At 48.7% G+C, this 23449-nt stretch overlaps 10 protein-coding genes and 1 non-coding gene across 11 annotated transcripts; 3 read left to right on the top strand and 8 right to left on the bottom strand.

Annotated features, from left to right (window-relative positions):
• Nucleotides 1-377: 377 nt before the first annotated feature.
• Nucleotides 378-1644, bottom strand: B0J16DRAFT_322230 (uncharacterized protein; the record flags this gene model as incomplete). Its single annotated transcript, XM_046125686.1, has 2 exons — nt 378-1250; nt 1429-1644. 2 exons carry the CDS (start codon nt 1642-1644, stop codon nt 378-380), a joined length of 1089 nt encoding a protein of 362 aa, XP_045981923.1.
• Nucleotides 1645-2393: 749 nt separating this feature from the next.
• Nucleotides 2394-7070, bottom strand: B0J16DRAFT_373934 (ABC-2 type transporter-domain-containing protein; the record flags this gene model as incomplete). Its single annotated transcript, XM_046130566.1, has 4 exons — nt 2394-3175; nt 3227-3460; nt 3515-4459; nt 4512-7070. The coding sequence occupies 4 exons, from the start codon at nt 7068-7070 to the stop codon at nt 2525-2527; spliced, it is 4389 nt and encodes a 1462-aa protein (XP_045981922.1). The 3' UTR covers nt 2394-2524.
• A 717-nt stretch (nt 7071-7787) lies between these two features.
• Nucleotides 7788-10426, bottom strand: B0J16DRAFT_345860 (uncharacterized protein). Its single transcript, XM_046128337.1, has 8 exons — nt 10307-10426; nt 10217-10240; nt 10048-10166; nt 9536-9996; nt 9195-9487; nt 8705-9142; nt 8408-8658; nt 7788-8361 (listed from the first exon to the last, which is right to left on the bottom strand). Exons 1-8 carry the CDS (start codon nt 10373-10375, stop codon nt 7926-7928), a joined length of 2091 nt encoding a protein of 696 aa, XP_045981921.1. The 5' UTR covers nt 10376-10426; the 3' UTR covers nt 7788-7925.
• Nucleotides 10427-11236: 810 nt separating this feature from the next.
• B0J16DRAFT_416545 (uncharacterized protein) lies at nt 11237-13306 on the bottom strand (the record flags this gene model as incomplete). Its single annotated transcript, XM_046133599.1, has 4 exons — nt 11237-12452; nt 12506-12864; nt 12913-12932; nt 12990-13306. The coding sequence occupies 4 exons, from the start codon at nt 13304-13306 to the stop codon at nt 11292-11294; spliced, it is 1857 nt and encodes a 618-aa protein (XP_045981920.1). The 3' UTR covers nt 11237-11291.
• Nucleotides 13307-13895: 589 nt separating this feature from the next.
• On the top strand, nt 13896-14882 carry B0J16DRAFT_345858 (uncharacterized protein). Its single transcript, XM_046128336.1, has one exon. It carries the CDS (start codon nt 14007-14009, stop codon nt 14679-14681), a length of 675 nt encoding a protein of 224 aa, XP_045981919.1. The 5' UTR covers nt 13896-14006; the 3' UTR covers nt 14682-14882.
• Nucleotides 14882-14972, bottom strand: B0J16DRAFT_t189. The gene has a single exon. It is a non-coding gene; the product is annotated as a tRNA-Pro (tRNA).
• Nucleotides 14973-15848: 876 nt separating this feature from the next.
• B0J16DRAFT_386553 (uncharacterized protein) lies at nt 15849-17253 on the bottom strand (the record flags this gene model as incomplete). The annotated part of the gene is made up of 2 exons (XM_046131579.1): nt 15849-16948; nt 17004-17253. The coding sequence occupies 2 exons, from the start codon at nt 17251-17253 to the stop codon at nt 15849-15851; spliced, it is 1350 nt and encodes a 449-aa protein (XP_045981918.1).
• Nucleotides 17254-17736: 483 nt separating this feature from the next.
• On the top strand, nt 17737-19261 carry B0J16DRAFT_373929 (peptidase S8/S53 domain-containing protein; the record flags this gene model as incomplete). Its single annotated transcript, XM_046130565.1, has 2 exons — nt 17737-18630; nt 18680-19261. The coding sequence occupies 2 exons, from the start codon at nt 17737-17739 to the stop codon at nt 19259-19261; spliced, it is 1476 nt and encodes a 491-aa protein (XP_045981917.1).
• A 136-nt stretch (nt 19262-19397) lies between these two features.
• On the bottom strand, nt 19398-20321 carry B0J16DRAFT_373928 (uncharacterized protein; the record flags this gene model as incomplete). The annotated part of the gene is made up of 1 exon (XM_046130564.1): nt 19398-20321. Exon 1 carries the CDS (start codon nt 20202-20204, stop codon nt 19398-19400), a length of 807 nt encoding a protein of 268 aa, XP_045981916.1. The 5' UTR covers nt 20205-20321.
• Nucleotides 20322-20721: 400 nt separating this feature from the next.
• Nucleotides 20722-21327, top strand: B0J16DRAFT_401879 (uncharacterized protein; the record flags this gene model as incomplete). The annotated part of the gene is made up of 1 exon (XM_046132605.1): nt 20722-21327. The coding sequence occupies one exon, from the start codon at nt 20722-20724 to the stop codon at nt 21205-21207; it is 486 nt and encodes a 161-aa protein (XP_045981915.1). The 3' UTR covers nt 21208-21327.
• A 73-nt stretch (nt 21328-21400) lies between these two features.
• B0J16DRAFT_373927 (uncharacterized protein) lies at nt 21401-22586 on the bottom strand (the record flags this gene model as incomplete). The annotated part of the gene is made up of 2 exons (XM_046130563.1): nt 21401-21798; nt 21851-22586. The coding sequence occupies 2 exons, from the start codon at nt 22584-22586 to the stop codon at nt 21401-21403; spliced, it is 1134 nt and encodes a 377-aa protein (XP_045981914.1).
• Nucleotides 22587-23449: the final 863 nt, after the last annotated feature.

Genomic DNA, 23449 nt, shown 5'->3' with positions numbered 1-23449 from the left:
GCCAAAGTACGGTGGGTTCCGCTGAAGTGCTTGAATACGGGAAAAGAATAGGGAGCTTCTCTTGCCGGATTACTCATGCCACCGTACCTTGCCCAGGTCGAGTAGTTTAGTAATGGAAACATCAAGAAAGCATGTGGTGAGATGGAGAAGTAGACTCCCGGCGAAGAGTCACAATGCGAATTTGAAACCTTATGGAGGATGAACCTTAACTTAAATTATCCTAAGCTAAAACTAAGTATTCTCAAGCTTAGGATAGATGGCCTAGACGTAGGATAAGACTTAGGCAAAGGTCCTCGTCATCAACCTCGCACGGCAGTGGATCTATCTGGTGACGGTTCCCGAGTTTGCCTTGCGCGTCTATTTCATAAGGGGAAGGCTTAATCACTATATTCCAGCGGAATAATATCGCCTTCCTCAAGCGAGTCAATCCACTCGTCTACTACTCCGCCCAAGTCTTGAGCCCTGCATAGGTTGATCGCATCAAGAAAGTCGTACTTGAGTTTCTCGTCCTTTGTCAGGTCCTTTTTCCACCGAGGATCGTGATGGCGCCTGCAAGAATCGTAACGAGCCTGTAGTACCGTCATCTCATAGTCCATTAGGCCATCCCGATACTTAGTAGACCTTCCTTTATTGTTCCGCCCCCATCTATCCACTGGAGGAGCATTGCCGTGATAGTATCTGTCTGGGTGTGGCTCTTCATGGCGATCTCGGCCTCGTAGAAACCTTGGTGGATTAGTCGAAGCCCAAATCGGTATTGTTGAGACACACTCCCAATCAATAATCCCGTTAAGATCATACCTTGGGCTGACCAAGATGTTGGTCAAAGAGAGATCATGATGCCAAAGTACAGTTCGTTCCGGTGTAGTATCTGAGAATAGAGTAGGTATCAACTCCCTCAGCCTCTCGGTGATACGAAGATAGCCCTCGCAAAGGAAACGTTCGACACGGTCTAGGTCTTCTTCTTCAAGCTCCTGCTTGCGGTCCAAGATGATTATATCAGTGAGCGCTTTAAACCAGTCCCGAGCGCAATGAAAAGGGCCTCTGTTAATGTTGTAGGAGAAATGATCGCCGAAACAAAACTCCATGTTGACGATTTGTCCAGGAGCGTACCCATCTTCTTCACGCAAAGTGCCGATGGAATCGAATGGTAGTGCCGTTAGTTCATGTTGATAACTTGCGATTTGCTCAACAAGACGCTTCTTTTGGTCCATGGACATCGTGCGCCATTTCATAAAAGCAGGCTGCCTGCCCTGGTATCTGTGACATTATGATCCATTCGTAGCCGATATCGTCGTCAGGTGAGGCCATATAATCGATAACCTCAGGAACAGGTAGAGTGGTATAACGCCGGAGCCATTGGAGAGTAGCAACTTCGCCGCATATCTTGTTGCTGGGATCGATGGGGAGCGAAATGCGCATCACGCATACCCTTTCGTCTTCACCTTTTCCGAGTTTGATTTGAACACGGTAGGCCTTGTTTATCGCCCCTTGGCCGAGGACTGAGACATGAAGCTGATCGCGGTTGTGGGCGAAGCCTAGCCGCAGAAAGACTTTGATGATATCGTCAATTTTGGGTTCGTGCTCCCAAAGCGGCTTAATACAAATGCCGGAGTCGTCCCAAAGGAGACCTGGTCTCTCAGGCATGATGGTTGGTTGTGAATGCTGAAAGGAAAGGGTAAGAATTGTTCGTAGAATACCGAATTTGGGGTGTTTCTACGTCCGAAGGAATAATCGTGATGTCAGTGGGGTTTGAAATCTGACTTGGGTCTATGATCGTGTGGAATAGGATATGCTGAAAGAGCTTTTGCGGACGACGGAGCATTTATTTATATATTGTCGCTGATGTCGGTAGAGTCATATTGCGGATTCGACTTTCGTGGAAGCAAATCCTAACTCGAGTTTCCCCGAAGGCGTTGAAACTTTATAATTCCTGCCTATGATGCCTCACATCTTACACCCTCATCATCTAATCATCTCGATTTTTAGTATATTCTTAGGATAGAAAGTATGTATGTTTTATCTATCAGGCTTCCTCTTAGATTAGAAAATGGAGATGGAGGATGTGTACAGCCAGAGAAATTGACAAAACAAAGCGTTTTCTCACATGGTTTCAGATTAAGGTTCTAGGCCGAACAAGTCATAGATGAAGTGAACATCGTAGCTTGAGGCAGTCTGTTCCCTTCAGTTAGCACCCCTTGTTTAAACTCTAAAGAATGCACTCAATAAGTCATCAGTTTGTTTGTTCTTGGTCAATTGTTCCATTAACCTATCACGGAACTCGTAGGCGCATATGGTTTAGCCAAGCTTTCAGTGCGTCATGCCGCAGGAGTCCTCCCGTGTACATCGCAAAACAACACATTGACAACAGGGAGAGCAGTAATGTACAATACTGATTAAGTCTATAAGTGTCTATACTAAACGAAAGAATAAAAATAGAACATTCTATGAAATGATGAAATGAATTGCAAGAGATTGCATAGAAATAAATGCCCAAAGCACGTCGAAAACCCTTTGTCTAAATCATCTAGTTCTTACCCTTACCCTTCTTCGGCACCCGTACAAGCCAGTAGATAGCAACAGCAGCAACACAGTTAAAGAAAATATAAACCCAAAGCAGTCCAAAGTTTCTCCAGCGGTGATCATAACTAACGTTGATCGTCTTAAGAAAGGCGTTCGTGGTGGCCATCGGACAATAGAGACACTCCGTAGTGCTACTCCCACTGCCATCCGCAAGGTATCCACCGTGACCAGAGATGTAATCCGACAAAAACTCGCTGCAAGTAGATCCATTCGTGGGACTAAAGTTCAAAATCTCGTTCTCCGCACAGGTGACAGGCGCGTTCGCCATCGTGGTGCCAAGGAACCCTTCGACGACGTAAGTGAAGGGGTTGACGCGGTACATAAAGATCCAGAAACGAGGGAGTGCGTCGGGTCCTGCGAGAACACCGCAAAATGCGAACATCATGATGAAGAGTAAGTTGAGGATACCAGCTGCGGTGTCGGGATCGGGAAGACCGGCGATAATCATGTGGGCAAATGTCGAAGCGAGTAGGAAGAACATCCAGACGTGTAGGAAAATGGTAATGCCGCGGGAGTCAACTTGGTTGGTCCATTCGGCGTTGCGGTACAGACCGATGGGATAGTACCAAACAATGAAGGAGAAGACACCGATAAACTAGATTGTAGTCAGTAAGGAATGCGGATGCCCAAATGAAGATTTGCCTACCGAGTTCCAGACAAGCTCGACGGTGATGTTGGCGAACATGAAGGACTGCCATGAGTATGTCTTGGAAGGACGTTCCCTGGCCTCGTACAGAGTCCTTTGTTGCACGAATACCGGCATCATTTGTTCGGCGACTTGGGAAAAGATGGTCAAGAACAGAAAGACACCAAACATCTGGTTCTGAAGTCCGCGCATCGTGTTATTGCCGTTCATCACAGAGAGTCCGATGAAAAGAGCCTGAGAATTGGGTTAGCTTGAGTCAACATGAGTGGGGAAAGATGATGCACTTACGGCGCCGACAGAAAGAAGAACCTTGGAGTACATGTACTGCGGATTCCTCCAGTATCCCTGGAAGAGTCGCTTGGTCACCTCCCAAAGTTGTGTTGAGTAAGAAGACGCGAATTCCTTGTACTCGGAAGGATCACCACTCGCTGCAGGTGTTGCAATCGAACCGCTTGAGGATTTGAGCGACTCAAGCTCATCTTGCACAGCCTTGTATTCGGGCGACTGTCTCCAGATAGCAGGCCAATCGACGTCGGTATGAACACCTGGAGCCGCCCCAATGACTTCAAGCATATGCTCCGCAGGATTGGCCTTGGGCGGCAGAGCAGGTCCCCCGTTACGCGTGAAGTAGTCCATCAAAACCTGCGAATTCTGACCGACCTCGCCGAAATAGACAGTCTTACCACCCTTTGCAAGCAGGAGAAGTCTGTCGAACCGCTGAAACAGCATAGCAGAAGGTTGGTGGATGGTACACAAGATAGCCTGACCACTCTTGGTCAATGTCTCCATCAGATCACAGATAGACCAAGAGGTTTGACTGTCAAGACCGGAAGTAGGCTCGTCGAGGAAGAGAAGGAGTTGGGGACGGGCAACAAGTTCGACACCGATGGTAAGTCTCTTGCGTTGTTCAACATTGAGACCTTCTCCAGGAACGCCGATGATGGCGTCAGCATAAGCGTCCATTCCAAGTAGTGAAATGACAGTGTCGACGTAGTCAATGCGTTCTTGCCTGCTGTATTTCGCTGGTTGTCGCAGGATGGCACTGAACCGTAGAGCTTCTCGTACTGTAGAGCTGGCCTGGTGAAGATCTTGCTGAGTCACGTATCCGGTCTTTCGTTGGAAGGAAGAATCGCGGTGATGGCCGTTAACAAGCATTTCGCCGGAAACGACACCCATGGTCACACGGCTAGCGAGGACGTCGAGTAAGGTGGTTTTGCCGGCGCCGGAAACACCCTAGGTATTGGTTAGTCAGAAGGTCATTACAGAAAAGATAGGTTGAACATACCATAAGAGCTGTCAAAGTACCGGGCTTGACCCAGCCGTCAACGTGGTCCAAGATTCTGCGATCCTCGCCCTTGACCTTGATATCGTAGCAGACATCCTTCCAATGAAACACAGAAGTTTGCCTCTCAACTTCAACCTTCTCGCTCAAGTTACCAGAAGCCTCCTGCTTACCCGCAGGCATGGTGGAACCAGCCTCTTCATCGTTGGCACGCTTGCCAGCGACCTTGTTGATCGACTGGCGGAGGAAGACTAGCACTTCACCCTTGGAGCGCTCCGAAGCAACGTACTCAGTCGTCAAAAGATGAAGGACCATGTAGAATACAGCCCACGCAAAGAGAATACCAAGGTTCCTCCATCGATGACTGTTAACAAAACCGAACGAAGTGCGTAGATAATCTTGGCCTCTGACGAAAGATTGTCCAGGTACAGAGCCCGCGACGTTGCACACACGTTCGCTAGAACCCAAGTTCTCGTAACCAGGTCCACTAGGAACGAAACTCGAACAAGGATAATCCTGACCGTGGAACTCGATCAAAAAGACACTCTCAAGACCATAGAAAACGGGATTGATCCATCGAATCCAGGCGAGCCAATTCTGCATATAGCCAGTCGGAATTGAAAATCCGGCGTACAATACCAGACCAAGAAGAATAACACAGGCGGGCGCCAACGCCTGAGAGATAGACTTGGTCGCTGAGCCGATGAACCGGAATATCATCGACATGCACATCGTGAGAGTAAAAGAAAAGAGCAAAAAGGCAAAGAACGGGCCCGGTTCGCGTCGGAGGTTACACATGAAGTATAACGTCGTGTTCATCAGAATAGTGTTGACGACCTTGTAAGGAAGATCGGTGACCATAGCTGATAGTGCTTCAGCGCTGGGGTGGTAAAAGGCGTAACGGGAATGCTTCTCCACGACCTTCCTCTTCTCATAGAGAGTCATGATTTCGAGAATGCTACCGAATGCATTCATGATAACGATGAAGAAGAGTAACATTGTGCGACGGAAGAAGCTGGTCGTGTCGCGAGGAAGGTTGTAAAAGATGCTGGAGATGATCAGGGCTTGGAATATGTTGGTGATGAGCATGGTGAGTGTGATGGTAGGGTCGCCGACGAGCATCTTGACGCTTCTCCACAGGTTTATGGTGTACTGCTGCCAGAAGGAGAGGTTGAAAGGCGATTTTTCGCGTTGGGCGCTGGCTTGGTCGAGTCGTCGCGATTCGGAGAAACGTTGAAGATCTGGGCCATCGAAGGGGTGCTGCTCGATGTAATAGTCGATCTCGTCAATCAATCGAGAACGAGACTGGCTATTATGCCAAGCAAGAGCGAATTCGTCAGCTGTGCGAGGAGGGTTGGCGCCGGGACGGACAATTCGCTCGGTCGGATTGGTCATCGAGGTGAGGAAGTCGGCGGTTGTCTGCTGCTCGGGGCACACGAAGCCGAGATTCTCAAAATAGGCCTGCGCTTCGCCCGTTCTTCCGAAAAAGATCTGGCGGCCTTCATACAAGACGACGACCTTGTCAAAAAGATCATAAGCGCTTTGGGGCGCTTGATAGATAGCAACACAAGACGAAATGCCGAGGACGTCAGCTTGCGTACGAAGGACGCGACAAAACTCAACCGCATTGGCGCTATCGAGACCTCGTGTACTGTTGTCCCAGCACTGCAGAGGAGAGTAACCAAGAGCTGCCTCCGCAATGGTAACTCTCTTGCGTTCTCCACCACTCACACCACGGACGAAATCGTTTCCGACTCGTGTGTTCTTGGTGTGTGAAATGCCGAACATAGCCATGATAACATCGCGAAGGTGCTCGGCGTATTCTCGTGCGGTGACACCTTCGGGTAGCTTGTCATTTTGTGGACAGCGACAGCGGGCTGCGAAGTAAAGGGTATCGCCGACGGTGAGATGGGGGAAATGGTGATCGACTTCAGCAGTGTAGATAGCTTCACCTTTGTAAGCCTTCTTCATCTGCTCCGGTCGGATACCCTGGTAGTTGAGAATGGATTCTTCGCCAAAGTGGAAACCGTGTGTTTCACCAGAAATACTGCGGAGGAGAGTCGAGCAACCAGAACCTGGAGGCCCAAGAACGCAAAGCATCTCGCCTGCTTCGACCAAACCATCAAGATTCCGAAGAATGTCAATGCGCTGACCCTTGTATCCACCGATCTTCCTCACGAGACTGGTAGCGTTGAGTACGACATTGACCAAAGTGTTCTGGAAATCAGTGGCTTGTCCGAAGCCGAACGCGTTGAGGTTCTTGAAAGCGATGCCGGCTGTTCGAGGAGCATTGCCATCGGAGGCAGCGGTGCGAGTCTTGAGGAATGCCTTCGCCCACTTTTTCGAGTTGAAGTTGGGGCTTTCGGGGTCGAGAGAGGTGTTATCGCTGAGAGGGAACAGAGGGCCGTGGCCTGATGCAGCGGAGTGGCTGGTGAGTCTTCGGGCTAGTTGGTGAATCTCCTCATCGTAGGTGTGTTCGGCTGAAGTGTTGTCTTCGCTTGGTGGGTTGTCTTGTAGCGTTGTTGATGAAGCCGAAGGGTCGACTTCCTTGTGTGGTAGCATGACGTAAATATTAGATTACTTGCAACGTGCCTTCCTGGAAAAGATCAGGCGACAATTGAAGGAAGGAAGTAAGGATAAATACAAGACGAAAACAAGATCTTTCCTTCAAATCAACCTCACTAAATATAATAGCAGATAATAAGACATTGTCAAAGAATAATACAGGCCCCTTTTCACGTCATCCCGGATCGCCGCGGGCCCAAAAAGCCGTTACTGTTCATTCCGTATGTATGGTACCGGGGGCCGAGAAAACGGATCACTGCGGTGCTACGGACTGTCCGAGCTCCGGGTCCGAGTCCGAATTGCCAAGCCACTGTGGCCATCGGAATATTTGGCCCAAGAGACGAAATAATCTGAGCATTTTAGGCCTGCATTCAGCTAATCTTATTTTGGCGCACTGATCCAAGCTTGGATACAGAGCCATCTGCGCGTGTAGACCGGGATGACTCTTCAGGGATGACGCACTGAAAGCTTGGCTAAACCTTATCGGCGCCCACGGGTTCCGTGACAGGGTCAGTCATTGAACGACCAATGACAATTCGATGTCTTATTGAGTGCATTCTTGAGAGGTGCGGATTGAAGTGAACAAACCACCTCTAGATTCCTTATTCACAGGTGGTGGTATTGTTCTTGTTATGGAAACCCCGGGTCAGCGTGAGCTTCTAGGCTCTTGTGAATATGTGTCCATCTTCGGCTTCAACCATTGGAGTCACGATGCTTCAATAGTACAACTTTGTTGAAGAGGGCTTTAGCTATCTTGGTCCTGAGTATGCGTCCACCTTTACGTTTCCCCTTCCAATACGTTTCCCGGGGTAGACTGGTAAAGCAAGCGCTCAGTCATTATTATTAACTCATCTACATATTATTGTCCAACATCATAAAGATCTCTTGATTCTGCTCAAACCAATTCCCCAGCTCCATGCTGTGCGTTAAGCTCTGATCCATTTCTCCAACTGGAAAATCCCCAAATCCCATACCCTGATCATGATGTATCGTCTGCGGTGGAAGAGGAACACCTGCCTCAACGAATAACATTTCGAAAGGTGTGTCGGGTATCCTTCCTGATGCGTGTACCACGGGGTTTGTTGTTCTCGAGTTGATGTATTTGCATGCTACGTCGTACATGAGCTTGAACAGATGCAGTTGTTTTCTGTATACGTCGGGGAGATCAGTAGTGATGTGTGCTATCTCGACGACGGCTGCTAGGTTCTCCAAGTGGGTTGGTTCGCAGGTTTCGATGGCGTGGCAGAAGAGGACGATGAACGGTATCAATGGTACTGCCATGAACGCCCTGATTACAGTCAGTTTAGGACTCGCGATGCATGAGACTTTCTTACCAGTGTACGTAGTGCTCAAGCATACCCGCCTCACCTTCCTTGAGTATAGACAGACATATTCTGTGCTCATCCAGAGCTTGCTTCGCTACTTCTAGACATTCATCGCAGAACGCAGAGGATGTTGAGGTCTTTGGCTTGATGGCTCTGTAGACGAGACAGAGCATGGACAGGTATGCGATCTGGTCCGCTCTTTGGAAGAGGTCTGTTAGTGTGTCGCCAACACCCATCCTCGATTCTTCGATGAACCGGTCCTATTGATGTCAGCAAGCGAGCTGGATTAACCAGGAGTAGACATACCTCAGTTGCACTCTTGCTCTCAAAGGCCACCTTGATCTCCCCCGCCAGCTGTCTCGCCCTTTCCGCCCTCGCCTCATCGCCCAGTAACAACGCTCTGGGGCAGTACAAGTCATCGTACACCCTGCCCTGCAAGTCGCAGACCTTGATCCACTTCGCTATAATCGGGGGTAAGCCATCACTCCCAAATGCCTCCAACCCTTCAAAGTTTAGCGTGATTTCGCCAGCACGTATAAGTGATGGGCGACTGAGACGCATGGAGAGCATTTTGTCTATCATGTGGATCCAGGATACTAATTTTCCTCGTCGCTGTTTTTCTTCTCGTGTTTCTGGCTTGGGAAGGGTTTCGCGGATGAGGCCTAGACGTTGACACATTTGGGCTGCGGCCGCGAGGGTGTTCCACGAGAGTGATATGCGGCATCTGTCGAGGTAATACGTTGCCTTGTAGGACATCAGTTATCATCTCCACGACTGTTTGGAGTGTAGTACTCACCGCCATGTACAGAGCCAGTACGTAGTCGAATGTACAAGGTAGATTGAACGGAAGTCCGGCCAGAATAGTTTCCAGGTTCTGTCGACAGAGCATCCCTTGTGTCAGAAAGTCATTCTTAAGCGCTTCATTTTGCTCCGTTTTGGCGCATTCGAATAAGAGTCGTTGTAGTCCTGCGTGGGTGATGATGAGGTCGGCAAGTGTGGGTTTACCAAAGTAAACAGTCATGAAATACTCTACAAACTGACCGATGGTGTTGAACTCGATGCACCAGAAGCACTTTAATCTGGGCGACTCTATGATCCCTGTTATTACACGTTCCCATCGATGTTGGAGTGGCTCACCTCGCAGTTTTTGTATCGCCATCATGGCCAAGTGCATTGGGGGCAATTGATAGCCTCCTTGACTGGTCGGAGACAGAATTCGCTGGGTGTCAACAAGTCCCGGTTCTCCATCGTCGGCATTTTTCGCTGTCAATACCTTTCGTAAAGCGTCCAGACTTTTCTCAATCTCGGAGGGCTGGTTGGATCCTTTGTTGCTGTTGACTACCTGCTCCAGAAAGTTTGTTGCGAATGTCGCTTGGGTAGTCAACGTAACATCGCCATCCAGCTCTGATGTCGAATCATCATTGGATTCAGCTTCTTCCACAGGAGATTCTGTGTAAGACTTTGGTGTGATGTGGGATATCAGCGCGGTATGGGCCGCTGATGAACTTCCCTGCAAATGAGGAAGAGGGGACGTGATTTTGTTGACTGCGAAGCTGATTTGGTCCAACTTGTGCGAGATATCGTTTAGCTTGTCTTCACTGTGGTCCAGGTTAGTCCCACCGATGCGTCTGCAGAGACTGTCGACCTACTATCCATCGGACACCAATGCACGAGTCCGTCTTGCTCGTGTTTTGAAGCCGGCTGGGTAAGAGCAATGTATCTGCTTCCTTTGACAAGGTCCACAAGGATCCACTCGATCACATTTAACCTGACAGTAAGTGAGTGGATGTTCTCACGCAGACTCTGATGTTCGCTTACCTTTCTTTGTCTACATTGATCGCACTATGGAGCGTCAGCCAAACGATCGACTTGCGAAGGCCCGGAAATGCGACGGAAATAGTCACTCACAGAAAGCTTCTGCTCGGGGATTCGGCGCGTCGACGAAACGACGCTATTGTTCTCTTCGTCGCTATCCATGTTGATATTCAGCAGCTGAAAGGCCTCGACCTACCTGTTGTTCAGGGCTCATCGATAATTGTATGTAGGCTTGAGCTGATTATGGGTTGGACAGGGATGTCTCAGGCGCATTCCGCGCGCCCCGTCTGTCCTTGGCGTAGTGGCGGCGTCCCGGACAGTCCGAAAGACCGCCGACCAGTGTCCACTGATACAATGACCGGGTCACCCTACCCAGCCTTTTTAGACCGGAGTGTGCACTGCTTTATTTTAACACCTTGACACTGTTCCTGCTGAAATGCGAATGCGATTCTCGAGCAATATGCATGCGTAACTGATTCGCATATCGTGTCTCGGTCTGACTTGGCATCATAATCAGGCTTGTATTGTGCGACGTAAGTCCAACGGCGACACTTCAACAACTTGTAGGCTGGATGAAATGGTCCTGACCTGAGAACCGAGTCTCCACTGTTGATTGGCCCACGCATAGTGCGTGAATGATCGAGGTACGCGACGATAGCTACCCTAAAGAAGAACATTATTGTGCATGATTACAGCCATTTCAGCGAAATAGATAGAGTATTGAGTTTATAATTTAGTAAATCAATATTACTTTAATAATAGAACAAGTTTTGGAATTTCTATCAATTTCAGATATTGGCTGCTGCTCCATCTCACGGCACACCATGCTTAACATAATCCGAACCCCAAAAACAAATTGTAACAAAGGTATGGTCCTGTCAGGGAACACTCGTAAGGGATCGGTCAAACATTGAGCCGAACACACTCTTGGCATTCAAACAAATTCCGTTCATTGTTTTAATGCACTACGTCATCAACCATTTCTTGTCTCGGAAGGAACGCGTCGTGACACCAGAACGGATACACCAACATACACGCGTCAAAGAAGTGGATTTAGAACATGCAATCCCAATTGTGCTCAAGTCTCCGGTCCCGCAACCCTCTCCATGATCTTAGTATCATCAAGATACCAAGTCAAAGACTCAACCTCCTCAGTAACATACTTCTCCGCCAAAGTCCACCCATTCCCAAACCACCCAAATTCATCATCATCACAGTACTTATACTCGAAATCCTCCCACCTGGGATTACTTAATGTCCGAATACAATGCAAACTACTCCCTGGCCACAAAGCCGTAATGCGCCCCCACTTCTGCTCTTCACGCGAAGCACCAGCCTCATACGTCTTATACCAAGAATTGCACTCCTCTGCAAAAACAGTCTGTTTGAAGAACTCATCGCAATAATTCGTAAAAGCTTGTACCATGTTACGTTTGGGTTCTATGCGCGAGATGTTATCGTAGGCCATTCGTGCGAGGACTTTACTGATGTAGACATTTGTCTTTTCAATGGTGAGGAGAAGACTACCAGCGCCGGGCATGGAATTGGGGCCCATGGATTGGAAGAAGTTGGGGAAGCCGTCGGTGCAGACGCTGAGGTATGTTTCCGGGCGTTTTTGGAAGCGCTCCCGAAGGTTTATGCCGTTGACGCCGTAGATGGGGAAGCTTCGATTGGCGGGGGAGGTTTGGAAACCTGTTGCGCAGATGATGGCGTCGACTGGGTGATGCTCTCCGTCTGTAGTGATGATGCCAGTTTCATTGATCTTGAGGATGCCACAGGTGATCGTGTCCACTTTTGGCGACGCCAACGCCTCGAGGTATCCTGGCCCAGGAGACATACGTTTACAATAAGGCGAAAACTCCGGTAGAAGATGATCATAAATCTCAGGCTTGTCTTTAAGCCTCTGCATCATTGAGTCTTGAGCGATTTGACGAAGGCTAGTCTGTTCCTTTGATCCATGGAAGAGCACGCCGAAGTTCTTGTTGATGGTGTACTCAATGGCTCGTCTGTACTCCAAGTATGCTTCGCGGTCTGTCTCCCACTTCTTGATCTCCTCGGGACTGTAGTTGAAGTTACCGCCTGCCTCATGGATTCGTTGACGAGTTTCCGTGTCGCCGAACAGCCCGACGATCCAGGATCGGCCGCGGATGTAGTGGTCCATATGCTTTACTTCGGGGAGTATTGCGGGAACGATTTGAAGACCACTGCTTCCTGATCCGATAACAGCGACAGACTCGTCCTAAGAATTCAGTCAATCACATCATCCGAGCTTCCGGGAGCGGAGGCACTCACCTTCAGGTCGATCTGGGGATCCCAATTCGCGCTATGGAGAAGAATCCCCTTGAAAGTCTGAATACCATCGATCTCAGGCCACCTCCACTCATTAAGGACTCCCTCGCCTGTTACGAGGACGTCGGCGGAGTCCTGGTATTGCACGCCCGTATTCAAGTCTTTGAGCTGAACATACCATTTCTTCGTGCCGTCATTCCACCGCGCGCTGATACACTTCTGTTCAAAGCGCATGTGCTTTCTAACATCGTATTTCGTAGCGACGTCCTTCCAGTACTGAAGAATCTCTGGCGCTGAGGCGAAGAAGGAACTCCATCTTGGGGAGGACTCGTATGTTAACTGGTATGCATGCGCTGGAACATCTAGAAGTCCGTGAGAAACATAGCTTTATGACTGGAGAAGTCACCTACCACATGCGCAGCCTGGGTATCTGACCAGGTAAAGTAAGTCAGTCTCAGCTCTGTAATTGATGTCAGAACGCACTCACCTGTTCTCATACCAAGTTCCTCCAAGGTCAGGGTTCTTCTCATAAATGACCAAGTCGATATCAGGGACCTGTTTGCGAAATTCCACAGCTCCGCAGATACCGGAGATGCCAGCGCCGATATAGATGACCTTCAAAGGTCTGGCTTGATCCATACAATGTTGTGAAGCAGATGATCTTGTCTTTTCCTCTGGTGTAGTGGATAGTACTTCTGCAGTCTTGACGTCTGGAATCTTGGATTCGTAAGAGGGATTGTTACTGAATGCATTGTTGGAAAGAAAGGTTGGGAGAGGGTTGTTTAGCCCTCCAGAGTGAGGCATGATGGACTATTTTATGGTTATGGTGTATGACGAGAATGTGTTCTGGAATGAGCTCGTATCATACGAAGAGAATTGAGGTGGCTTATATAGAAGGCTAACTTATCAGATATTGATACGCCACCGACTATACTAATCAGAGACGCTTCGCTATATCATCCAGCACGCGGACGACTTCCAGAATCATGGAACGTATCATTGATTGGATCATTCTAGCCAAAACGGCACCGATATTCCATTGTTATCTTAACATTGATATCACGCTTATTGGTCGCAGCAGGTTGATCTCTCAAGCTATCTACCGTACCCCGCGTTTGTAGTCGCATCTTCCCTTCGCTAGTTGGAAACTAACACGGTTCATGATACCGGCATCAAACGGTTGTGGTTGCCGATGGCTGGCGATTGGGTTTGTCCCCGCAATTCATCGGAATTGCTAACCGTAGTCTGTTGCTTATCGTGGGGGAATGCTAGTCTGGTATCTCTCCATGGACCTTGTGACCGGGATCTCCACATGCCAGATTGGGAACCTGTGTAAGAGTTAAGTTAAATAAGTGCGTCTCACTATGTTCTGTTATATAGTTTAGCTTCAGCAGTATAGGCTCACTACTTGCATTAAACAGCTTGTTCATTCCAACTTTACATCTACTGCACAATCATAACCCACATAACACTCTATCTGAGTCTCATTACCTCTCTCTTCAACATGTCTTCATTGCCAGAGCCAATACTCTACAACATTAAACCAACAAAGTTGGTCCCCAACTCACCCAAGCCCCTCCTCCTCTACAAAAAGGCTTTCGTGAAAGACGGACAAGTCGACCGCACAGCAGCCTTTGACACCTTCAGATCAAACAACTGGGACGTCCAATGGCTTGTTCGCTACGGCCAACACCAACGCGCCCACTACCACTCCCAAACCCACGAAGCCATGATCGTCGTCCATGGCCCCGGCAAGATCCGCTGGGGTGTCGCAGACCTATCCGACAACTGGGAAGACCATACCTACGGTCAAGCCTACGAAGACGGCGGTATAGAAGTGGACGTCGAAGTCGGAGATCTTTTCGTCATTCCTGCTGGCATTTCGCACAAATCCTATGACCCGGATGCTACTTCGGCGAGTTTTGGATGTCTGACGGGTGATGCTAGGAAGATTGATAGTAATATTGAGGTATCGGAGGTGCCGTTGGAGGGATTTTGTATGATGGGAGCTTATCCGCAGGGGTTTTCTTGGACCTGGGATGAGGGAGGGGATAGTAAGGGAGATTTTGAAGCTGTTTGGGGTGTTGAGAACGCTGAGGCCGATCCTTATACTGGGAAGGATGGGGGGATTAGCAAGTATTGGAAGACACAAACTGATGAGTTGAGGGGTTCAGTTTGATGGGTTGTATAGAAAAGTCAGTGATTTGAACAAGTTGTCTCATTCCCTGCACAAGATACTCACGGTAACTGACGCCAATTCATTCTAAGATTTCAATAAAAGCCACAAATTGATCCTGAGATTCCATATGCACTGATTACCCGGGACAAAAAGAAATAATTCCAGACATAGAGCGAACTTATCCAGAACAGCAAAAGGAAGGGTCTGGCCGGGGATTGAACCCGGGACCTCTCGCAAGCTATGCTATAGGGTTTTCCCTAAGCGAGAATCATACCACTAGACCACCAGACCGAGTTAACTCGCACGTGATGCTTGTTAGTTGTTGAGACTCGGAGTTCAAATTTGGTTATATGTACCAAGTCCAATTGTCTTCACAAATGCGAAAAGTTGAGGCAAAACGGCGTATTTGGCTCAGTGTGGGCTGGCCCAGACTACGGCAACTTCCATGTCAGCATAAGCTATCATTCTTAGCCAATGGATTGCCGGCTTATCTGGCCAAGCTTTTTCGACGTGGCTGTTGATCAGATGCGGTGTCTTTTCTTGCCACTTCCGGTCTAGACCACTTCGCCAGGCATCATCAATCGTTATCGTTATCTTCTTCACACACACAGATGTGTTGCAACCTCGACGCGCGCAACCGATTTTATCAGTATCCCATCAATCAGTCCTGCACATCAATTGGCCACGCCAAGCACTATGGAGGCCAATCTACCATTCGACGAATTAACCGTGGACCTCATGGAAGATTTTGACGATACCGCGAAAGCTCTATTCACGTTCAAGCTGGATGGGAAACGTATGTTTGTCTCTACATTTGCGAAACCTTATGGGGAAGATAATGATGACCATGATGAGTAGAAGTTTGTTGAAGATAGCTTAATTGAGCTTCTCACTGAGCCATCAGACTAAGCTGCACTGTAGCAAGCTGGAAATTAACTACTTTACAAGAAGTCTGTTGACGGAGCCGCTGAAAATGTAATGGACGTTGGCAGAATTCCGTTCTTACAGATTGCACATCGCTCAATCAACAATATTACGAGGGACCGAGGGACCTATACCTGAGATGTTCATTTAGACGTTTGACTAGTGTCAAATCGATCAACGATACAGTCTTCATGATTCCCATCACTCCGGGACAAGCAACTGAACCGCGTACCGACGGTGGCCCTAATCCGAATCCTTCAGCGCTTCGTAACGAGCACTGATCCAATTTCGACATGGATGCTCAGAGTGCAGATATCCTAATCCGAGCTCCAATCGTTTCAAGTACTGTTTCTTGGCCTCCTCAGATCGCCCCTGGTTTTGAAGAGCATTGACAAGATTACCAAGAGTGATGATTGTCTTTGGGTCCTCTTCTGTCAGCTCCTCTTCATGCGCCAATAGGGATTCTTTGTAAATGGTCATTGCCTCATCAAATTTTCCCGTCCTCACCAGTGCGTTGGCAAGTCTGTTGCGGCTCGAGAGTGTATCCAGACCTCTGGGCTCTACCGTCTTTCGAACCTGTAAAACATGTCGAAGGATCTTCACCGCCTCTCCATGTCTTCCTCTTTTCTGCAAGATGCTTGCATAGTTGCTTCTGCACGCTAGCGCTTGTGTATGTGCTTCGTCGTTGATTCTGTCACTCAGTCCCCGGATATTTTGATAGATGACCTCGGCTTCGTCTTCCCTGCCTTGCTTTGCGATCGCGTTTGCCAGATTTCCTTTGACTGAAATGCTGCTAGGCAGGTCGACGTCGATGATCACAAAATGCAGCCCCATTGCCTTTCTGTACTTCTTTTCGGCCTCAGGGTACTTGCCCTGGTGAAAGAGTGCCTTTCCGCCATTGATCATACTTTCCAAGGACGGGACGGTCTCTCGATTCGATATGTGCATTATCTCCTTATGTATGCTGTCAAATCCAGACCAGTTGTGATTGATCAATGAGCTGTTCATACTTGAAGAGACGGAGAAAGTTCTCTTTTGATCCGTGTCGTTCTCCATGTCCGTTGTCGTATCAGCTGATGATACCATCTGATGGGATGGTGCGGAGGCCTTGGAACTGATGTGAACCTGCTTGCTCTCCGCTGTTTTCTTTGTTGTCCCTTCATTATTCAGCCTTTGCCGCATCGCCTCGTTGAGCTGGAAAAGTCTGTCTATGGTGCATTTGACCGCCTCCAGTGCCTCAGAAGTCGTTCCTTCTAGTTGCTGGATCCATTCCTGTCTCTGAATATCTTTGGGTGAAACCGAAACGTCCAAATCTGCATTGAATTCTGTATCATGCAAGACAGCTGGGATTGATTGTTAGCCTTCCTGAATGGCCATATTACTTTCATGATAACTTACCGAACTCTAAATTTGTTCTCATAGCGACAAGCTGCTTTCCCATCGATGACCAGATTACGTCGAGGTCGATTGACGTATCGTGGTCAGTAAAAACAGCCCAGGTGAGTGTGGAAAAGCGTTCCTGTTGCTGCGCTGCGCTCTTTTGTGTTATAGAGCAGCATGGATCAACACTGGCGTATTGTTCGAAAAGGTCTTTGCAGTTGGCAATTAATTCTGAGAGATCTCTCTTCTCCAACTCTTGCGATGCCATGGCGAGTTGACACCGATTCCAGATCGGATGGCTTTGAACAGGAGCAAGCAGTTGTTTGACATAACATTGGGACTGATTTTGTACTTACTGGCTTTATCTGTATACTCTGGAGGACCTGATCCTCAAAGAAAACTCAAAATAGGATGTAAAGACGCCTGGAAGACTAGATCCCACGGCTGAAACAGTGCTAGTAGGGGGGAGGTTTCAGGGCTGGGGTCTCAGACCCAGCCAACCAAAGGGCTTTGTTCAAGCATAACAGGGAGACTCATCGCTCCTATAATGCTTGAACAAAGCCCTTTATCTATTTGGGTTTTTTGAAGGTGAGTTTAGATAATAAGAAACTTAGATAGATAAAAGGGTTTGTTCAAGCATTACAGCAGCGGTAAGTCTCGCCGTTAATCTTGTTTCTGCCCCCAACTCTCTCTATACAACAACATTGCCCTCTCCTCGACGCCTTACGACAGCCGCATCTATCCAGTCATCATGGCCAACGATGAGCCTAAGGGCAATCCCCTCGACATTGCTAGGAAAGTGATACAGCTCATCACCAGAAGCATCTCCAATGTCAATGGGATTAAAAGCCTGGCTTTCGTGAATTCCATGTCTGAACTGGACTTTGAGCTGAACCTGGCTTTGCTAGAGCTTGGAAACGAGAAACTTGCTGCTCAGGACTGTGAGCGACTTCGACAAAAGCTCCATCCTCTCTTTGGGGTGCTCGGGACTCTTGTAAGCGTCAGAGGCCACAAAGACCATATGACGCCGGCGGACCTTTTTCAACAACTTGAGGCTACAATTTCTAGACCCTCCGCCTACGGAACAGATTCAGAACAGCTGCCCTTAATACAACTTCCGCAGACAACAAAGGAGCTCCGAGCGCTAGTGCAAGAGGTGGCGAGCTTGAGAAGAGATCATCCAAGCATGGAGCCAGCGTCGGATCCGGGGCTATGCCATGGCTATGCCAGAAAAAGCCATGGGACAATAAACGAAGGGGGATGGCACGAAGGGAAGGTTCATCGCAACAGTAGCGGAAGGCCAGATGAGGACGAATGTTTGTCTCACAAGGAGAAAGCGGCCAAAGAGTTCATGCAACAGGCTCGACGATTCTATGTTGATAACATCGAGTCACTGGAGCGAAAAAAGGCAATCAAGGTTGCTGTCCTCGACACCGGAGTGGACAAGAAACATCGATACTTCAAAAGGAAGCACGGTACATGTTTTAAAGAGATTGCTACATTTATGGACTGCGACTCTCACGATACCTTTGGACATGGAACCGCAGTAGCTGGCTTAATTGTAAAACTGGCACCGCACGCAGACCTTTTCATCGCCAAAATTTGCAGGGACAGAATAATAACTGGTGTAGACCAGTACGTTGAGGTATTGTTGCTGAAGCACCTGTCAAACGACATTGAGCTAATCAAATTAGGCGATCAATTGGGCAATGAAGCATGACGTTCATATCATCAATATCTCGTCCTCAGTCGACGAAGACGGAAGCATTGAGGATGCCATCTCGAAGGCCGAAGCTCAAGGTATTGTCGTCTTCGCTGCGGCTTCCGATGACGAGGCGAACAAACCAAGGCCTTTCCCCGCCAGAATGGAAAAGGTGCTGGCCGTTCATTCCACCGACGGAAGGGGCAATATTTCCTTCCAGAATCCCAAGCCTCTGGATGACGACATGAATATCAGCACATTGGGAGAGAGTATTGAGTCACCAGTGGGAGATGGCGAGCTACTTGATGGATCTTCTTACGCTACCGCCATTGCCTCTGGAATGGCAGCCAATATTCTGACCCTTGCGGATGCATATCTCAGTAAGTCGAAAGACGACCAGGAAATACGACGTCGGGTATTTAAACGCGAGGGCATGAAGCGGATATTCCGTCATGTTTCTGGAGGCCGAGATCGCGAGGGCTACAATTATGTTTGTCCAGAAATGGTGGCCGAAGACTGTAATTCATCCGAGGTTTACCGCCACTGGTTCAAGCAGGCACTTAAATCACGCTGACGAGCTCTCTCAAATTAGTCACATGATAGTAAATGAACAGGTTTAGATAAAGTTTTATTGAGTTCGCATTGCGGGCATCTTTATCACCAGATGGGTCACTAGCAGACCCCGAGTAGAGGTTAACTGAGCAGAATCACTACAAGTCCTTCTGGCCTCCTTCGACTGTGACGTCCCTCATTTCCAACATCTCGTGCACTTCTTCAGGCGTGAGATGGTCATCAGACCAAACAGTGATGGTGACCTCACCCTCAGACGACTTCCCGTCCCGCATCACAGCCCTTTTGTTGAACCCCTTGTAATTGGCTTCGTCCTTGCGGTCTAGCCATACCTTCTTCACCTTGAACGCGACGATGAAATCCGTTGAGGCGTCCCATTTCTCCGTGTGGTTTATGTTCCTGGCATAGCCAGCGCTCATTCCTACCGAGGCGGGGGTTCCAGCAGGAAGAAGACTTGTATCGTGCTCCACGGCCACGACACTAGTTGAGCTCGATGTTGAAGACGCACTACGGGCAACCTTTAGCCCCGTCACCATGTACACTGGATATCTGAACCAGCTTGATTTCATATAATACTGGACACCGGGATCACCCATGCTTTCCTTGATGAAGGACGAGGTCGGGTTGAAGGTCTGGGTTTCGAGATGCTCGCATGAGATGATACAGTTGGTGCCTTTGGTACGTTCGATGGATGCCCCGGTGCCCAGGCCAAGCACTTCCAAGGCGCGGGCCGTCAAACTTAAGTGGGCCGAATGAAGATCGTCCAGGGAGATACCAAGCGAGTCTTTGACATCGAGTGGGGAGAGCTGCGTTGCGGGGATCGGCTGGTCTTGTTCGTTGAGAGGCTCGAACTCATTAATGTTGCGGATGACGGAGCCGAGCTTGATAGGTCCCTCTGGGGGTGGTGCGGTGGTAAAGTTTGGGGCAAGAAAGTATTCTTTGACCATGTTTGCGAATGTATTCTCCCTGGTTATCAGAGATGGATGAAAGAATAAGGAAAGAGTAGGATGGGAACAGAATGGAAAGAGGATGGGAAGAGAAGAGGAAGAGGATGGGAAGAGGAGGCCTCCTCTAGCTCTTGCTGTAGCCTGTCGGGTGTCTGTGGAACAGTCTTACGTTTAGAGCAAAGTGCTATATTGGCTTTGTATCACTTGAAATCCCGTCCTGTGCGACAACTGTCTGATGGAGCGTTCATGATTGGATGGTGACGGCTCTAGCAAAAGCCACACCGCGTTGAGCAATCAACACAAGGTTGGTGCCACACTCAAAAGACCTTCTTGACGGGCCGCCCTGCGTTGTCGTCGCGTTTGGGGGAGGGATCCCATGCGTCTCATTGCAGGGACAGTTTCAGCTCCGACCCTTCTTCACTGACCGCTATTCCATCCCCAGAAAGAGGAAGCCCCTCACTATATCCACCAGTTGAAATTATTTTGTTCTGTTGGAATTTGTTGCAAACAGCCGACCATGAGCTCATCGCACAATGATCCCTGGCTTTCAGCCAGGATCCAAAAAATTGAAGACACCCTCAAAGATATCGCAGACTACAAGGTTGAGGCATTCAAGCTAGAGAACCTGCTCCATGAGCATCGCGACCTACGCCGGAGACACCCCATCATTACCAAAGATGCGGAGGATCAGCTCACTCAAACCCTTGACACCATAAAGAAGGTCGAGTCACTGATAGAGAAGGCGGGGTCTCGGAAAGCTTTTACGCCCTGGGTTGAGAGAATAATGTCATCGGGACTTCAATCTGAAGAATTCGACAAATTGAAGCAAGAGATGGCCATAAACAACGGTAAAGTGAAGAGCCAGGCAGGGAGCCTGGAACGAATTGCTAGATCACAACCCACCGATGAGTCTGGGCAGCTAGCATATGATCTTTTCAATCCCCGGACCGTGCAGAGGATTCCCTTTACCGATCCATATGATGAGGAGTTATGCGACTTTTAGGGTGCTCAACCGTCAACCTGGTCTTGCATTACCAACAGCTGAAAGGTTGGGGAGGCTCGGTGGGAACATGTCGTTAGGGTCATCGAATCAACAATACAATCATCGCATGCCTACAAGGCAGTACTCAAATTTAGATCAAATAAAATGCGAAGTATAATTGTTCAAGGTTGTTCCCATTCTAATAGTCCTTATATTACGTCGCATTGCCAATCTTGGGAGGCAGAAGCATCCTCGGTGGTCTACATAGCTCCCCTTCGTTTGTGCTGCGCTTTAAAAGACCAGGTACAACAACAAAATTATGTTCCTGTTCTTGTTGTGGATATGTAAATTCCCAATCAGTCGGGTGTGAAAAGACCTCGTAACCGAACTTTACGCATTGCCGAAGGACGCCAGCGAGACCAGCTTGCTGCTTATCAACGCTGTGATCATCGTCTATTCGAACGAAGTGGACCAAGAATTTTTGCAGTAGCATGATAAGCGCCTCGACCCGAGGCTCCACGCTTGGAGGTGGCAGCAAACGGGTTCTCCTGTCAGGATTCTCGTGCATAAGGAAGGCTGTAAGTCTGTGCCATAATAACCAAGCCGTTTCAACTAGGTCGTGTCAGCTCAGCAAAACAAGAAGGGATACATGTGGTCTCATTACCAAGAATGTCCTCTTCGTCCTTTGGGGTCATGGCACGCGACCGTGACAGTTCCTTGAGTGTTGGCGGCAAGAGAGAAAGCGAACCAACGGTGTGGACGTCCAGGTTTGAGAAGATGACAAGCGCCAATAAATGCCGAATGGCGAGGCACCGGGTGTTTGGATCAATGGACAGCCTCGCAACCATGCAACATGTATCCTCACTCAACTGAAGCTGGCGAAGCGACGATTGGAGAGCTTCTGGTGTCACTGGAATGTTGTCGCGGTGGTAGTTGTTCTCAACGTGCCATTGGATCACAAGACCCAGCGATCGGAGCTCTTTTTCGATGTCGCTGTCGGATGCTCCTGTCAATAGGCAACGGTTTGGTCGCACCACAAAACCTGTAGCTGTCCCGTCCTCTTTTGGTGATGGCTTTCGCGACGCATTGGGAGACGCCTCGGAAGATGTCTCGGGGGATGTCTCGGGAGATGTCACCGGTGAAGGTTCATGCTGGCGTCGCTTCCGGTATAACAAGCCAACAATGACAAAAAGAGCGACAGCAGCGACTAGTGATGTAACTGCAATTCCGATGATTGCAGAAATTGGCCATCCCGTATGACTTCTTCTTGGAGTTGCGGTTGTCGTCTCCGTGATTGTTTTCGTTATGGTGGCTGTTGCTGTTTCCACTACTGTCTCCACTACTGTCTTTGTAGGTGCTACTGTGGACATTGAAGACTGGTTGCTCTGGGTGAGCGACATGGTTATGGTGTTAGGCAAAGTTTACGAGACGACAGGGATGTAAACGATTTCAGGCAAGATTTTGAAACCTCTAGGAAAGCAGACTGAATTGACAATTGATGTTGAAGGAAGAATGAAAAGTCAGGGCGCATCTTGAGCGGGGAGCCATACTTGTTTTGCAGGAGATTGAGACAAAGAGACTCTAATTTGAATATACACGGATGCTCAGCCTCAGTGGATTAGTGAAATGATCAGTCAAGTCAAGGCGCCCAATTACATGGAAGCTTCAGAGTACAAGGCCTCCGCGATTCCAGACGTACTGTGTGAGAGAGGTCTTCACACGTAGACGTTGGTGGCACCATTATTCAAACATGTCACTCGCTTCAGAATCTATTCCTATTGGTTAACAAACATAGCCACGCCCCTTGGCTGAGTTGGTTCCAACAGAAATTGCCCAATGGTTGTCAATAGCGCGAGGGTGCCTACCTTAGCTTGGGAAATGTACCAAGGCTCACATCTCGTTGCGGCTGATCAAATGTACTTTACTTCCCGATAATTTAATAAGCCATGAGCATTATACGTCATTTCTCAAGTATGATAGTTAAAGAATGAGAAGGAGATACGGGTAGGGTACAGCCGGGGCATCAAGGAGATATGGCCCCCTGAAAGATAAGCCAATTTCATCTTGGGCTGCATCCAGCAAGGCATGACCTGCCTCTGGTTTCCCAGCCTTATTATCTCTCCTGTTCTGAGTCCGCGTAAGTTCTATCACGGGCGAAAAGCTTCAGATAAAATTTGGAGGCTGCCAACAAGCTCCGATTGTGGACTCTTGACGACTCTCAGCATCTCCCTACGGAACCTACTCTCTTCATGCTGACGTAGAC

The sequence above is a fragment of the Fusarium flagelliforme genome, assembly GCF_020744385.1.
Source record: "Fusarium flagelliforme strain FIESC 12 MPI-CAGE-AA-0113 chromosome Unknown B0J16scaffold_5, whole genome shotgun sequence".
Taxonomy (NCBI): domain Eukaryota; kingdom Fungi; phylum Ascomycota; class Sordariomycetes; order Hypocreales; family Nectriaceae; genus Fusarium; species Fusarium flagelliforme.
The sequence above is the reverse complement of the archived record's forward strand: the minus strand, read 5'-3'. Positions and strand labels throughout refer to the sequence as shown.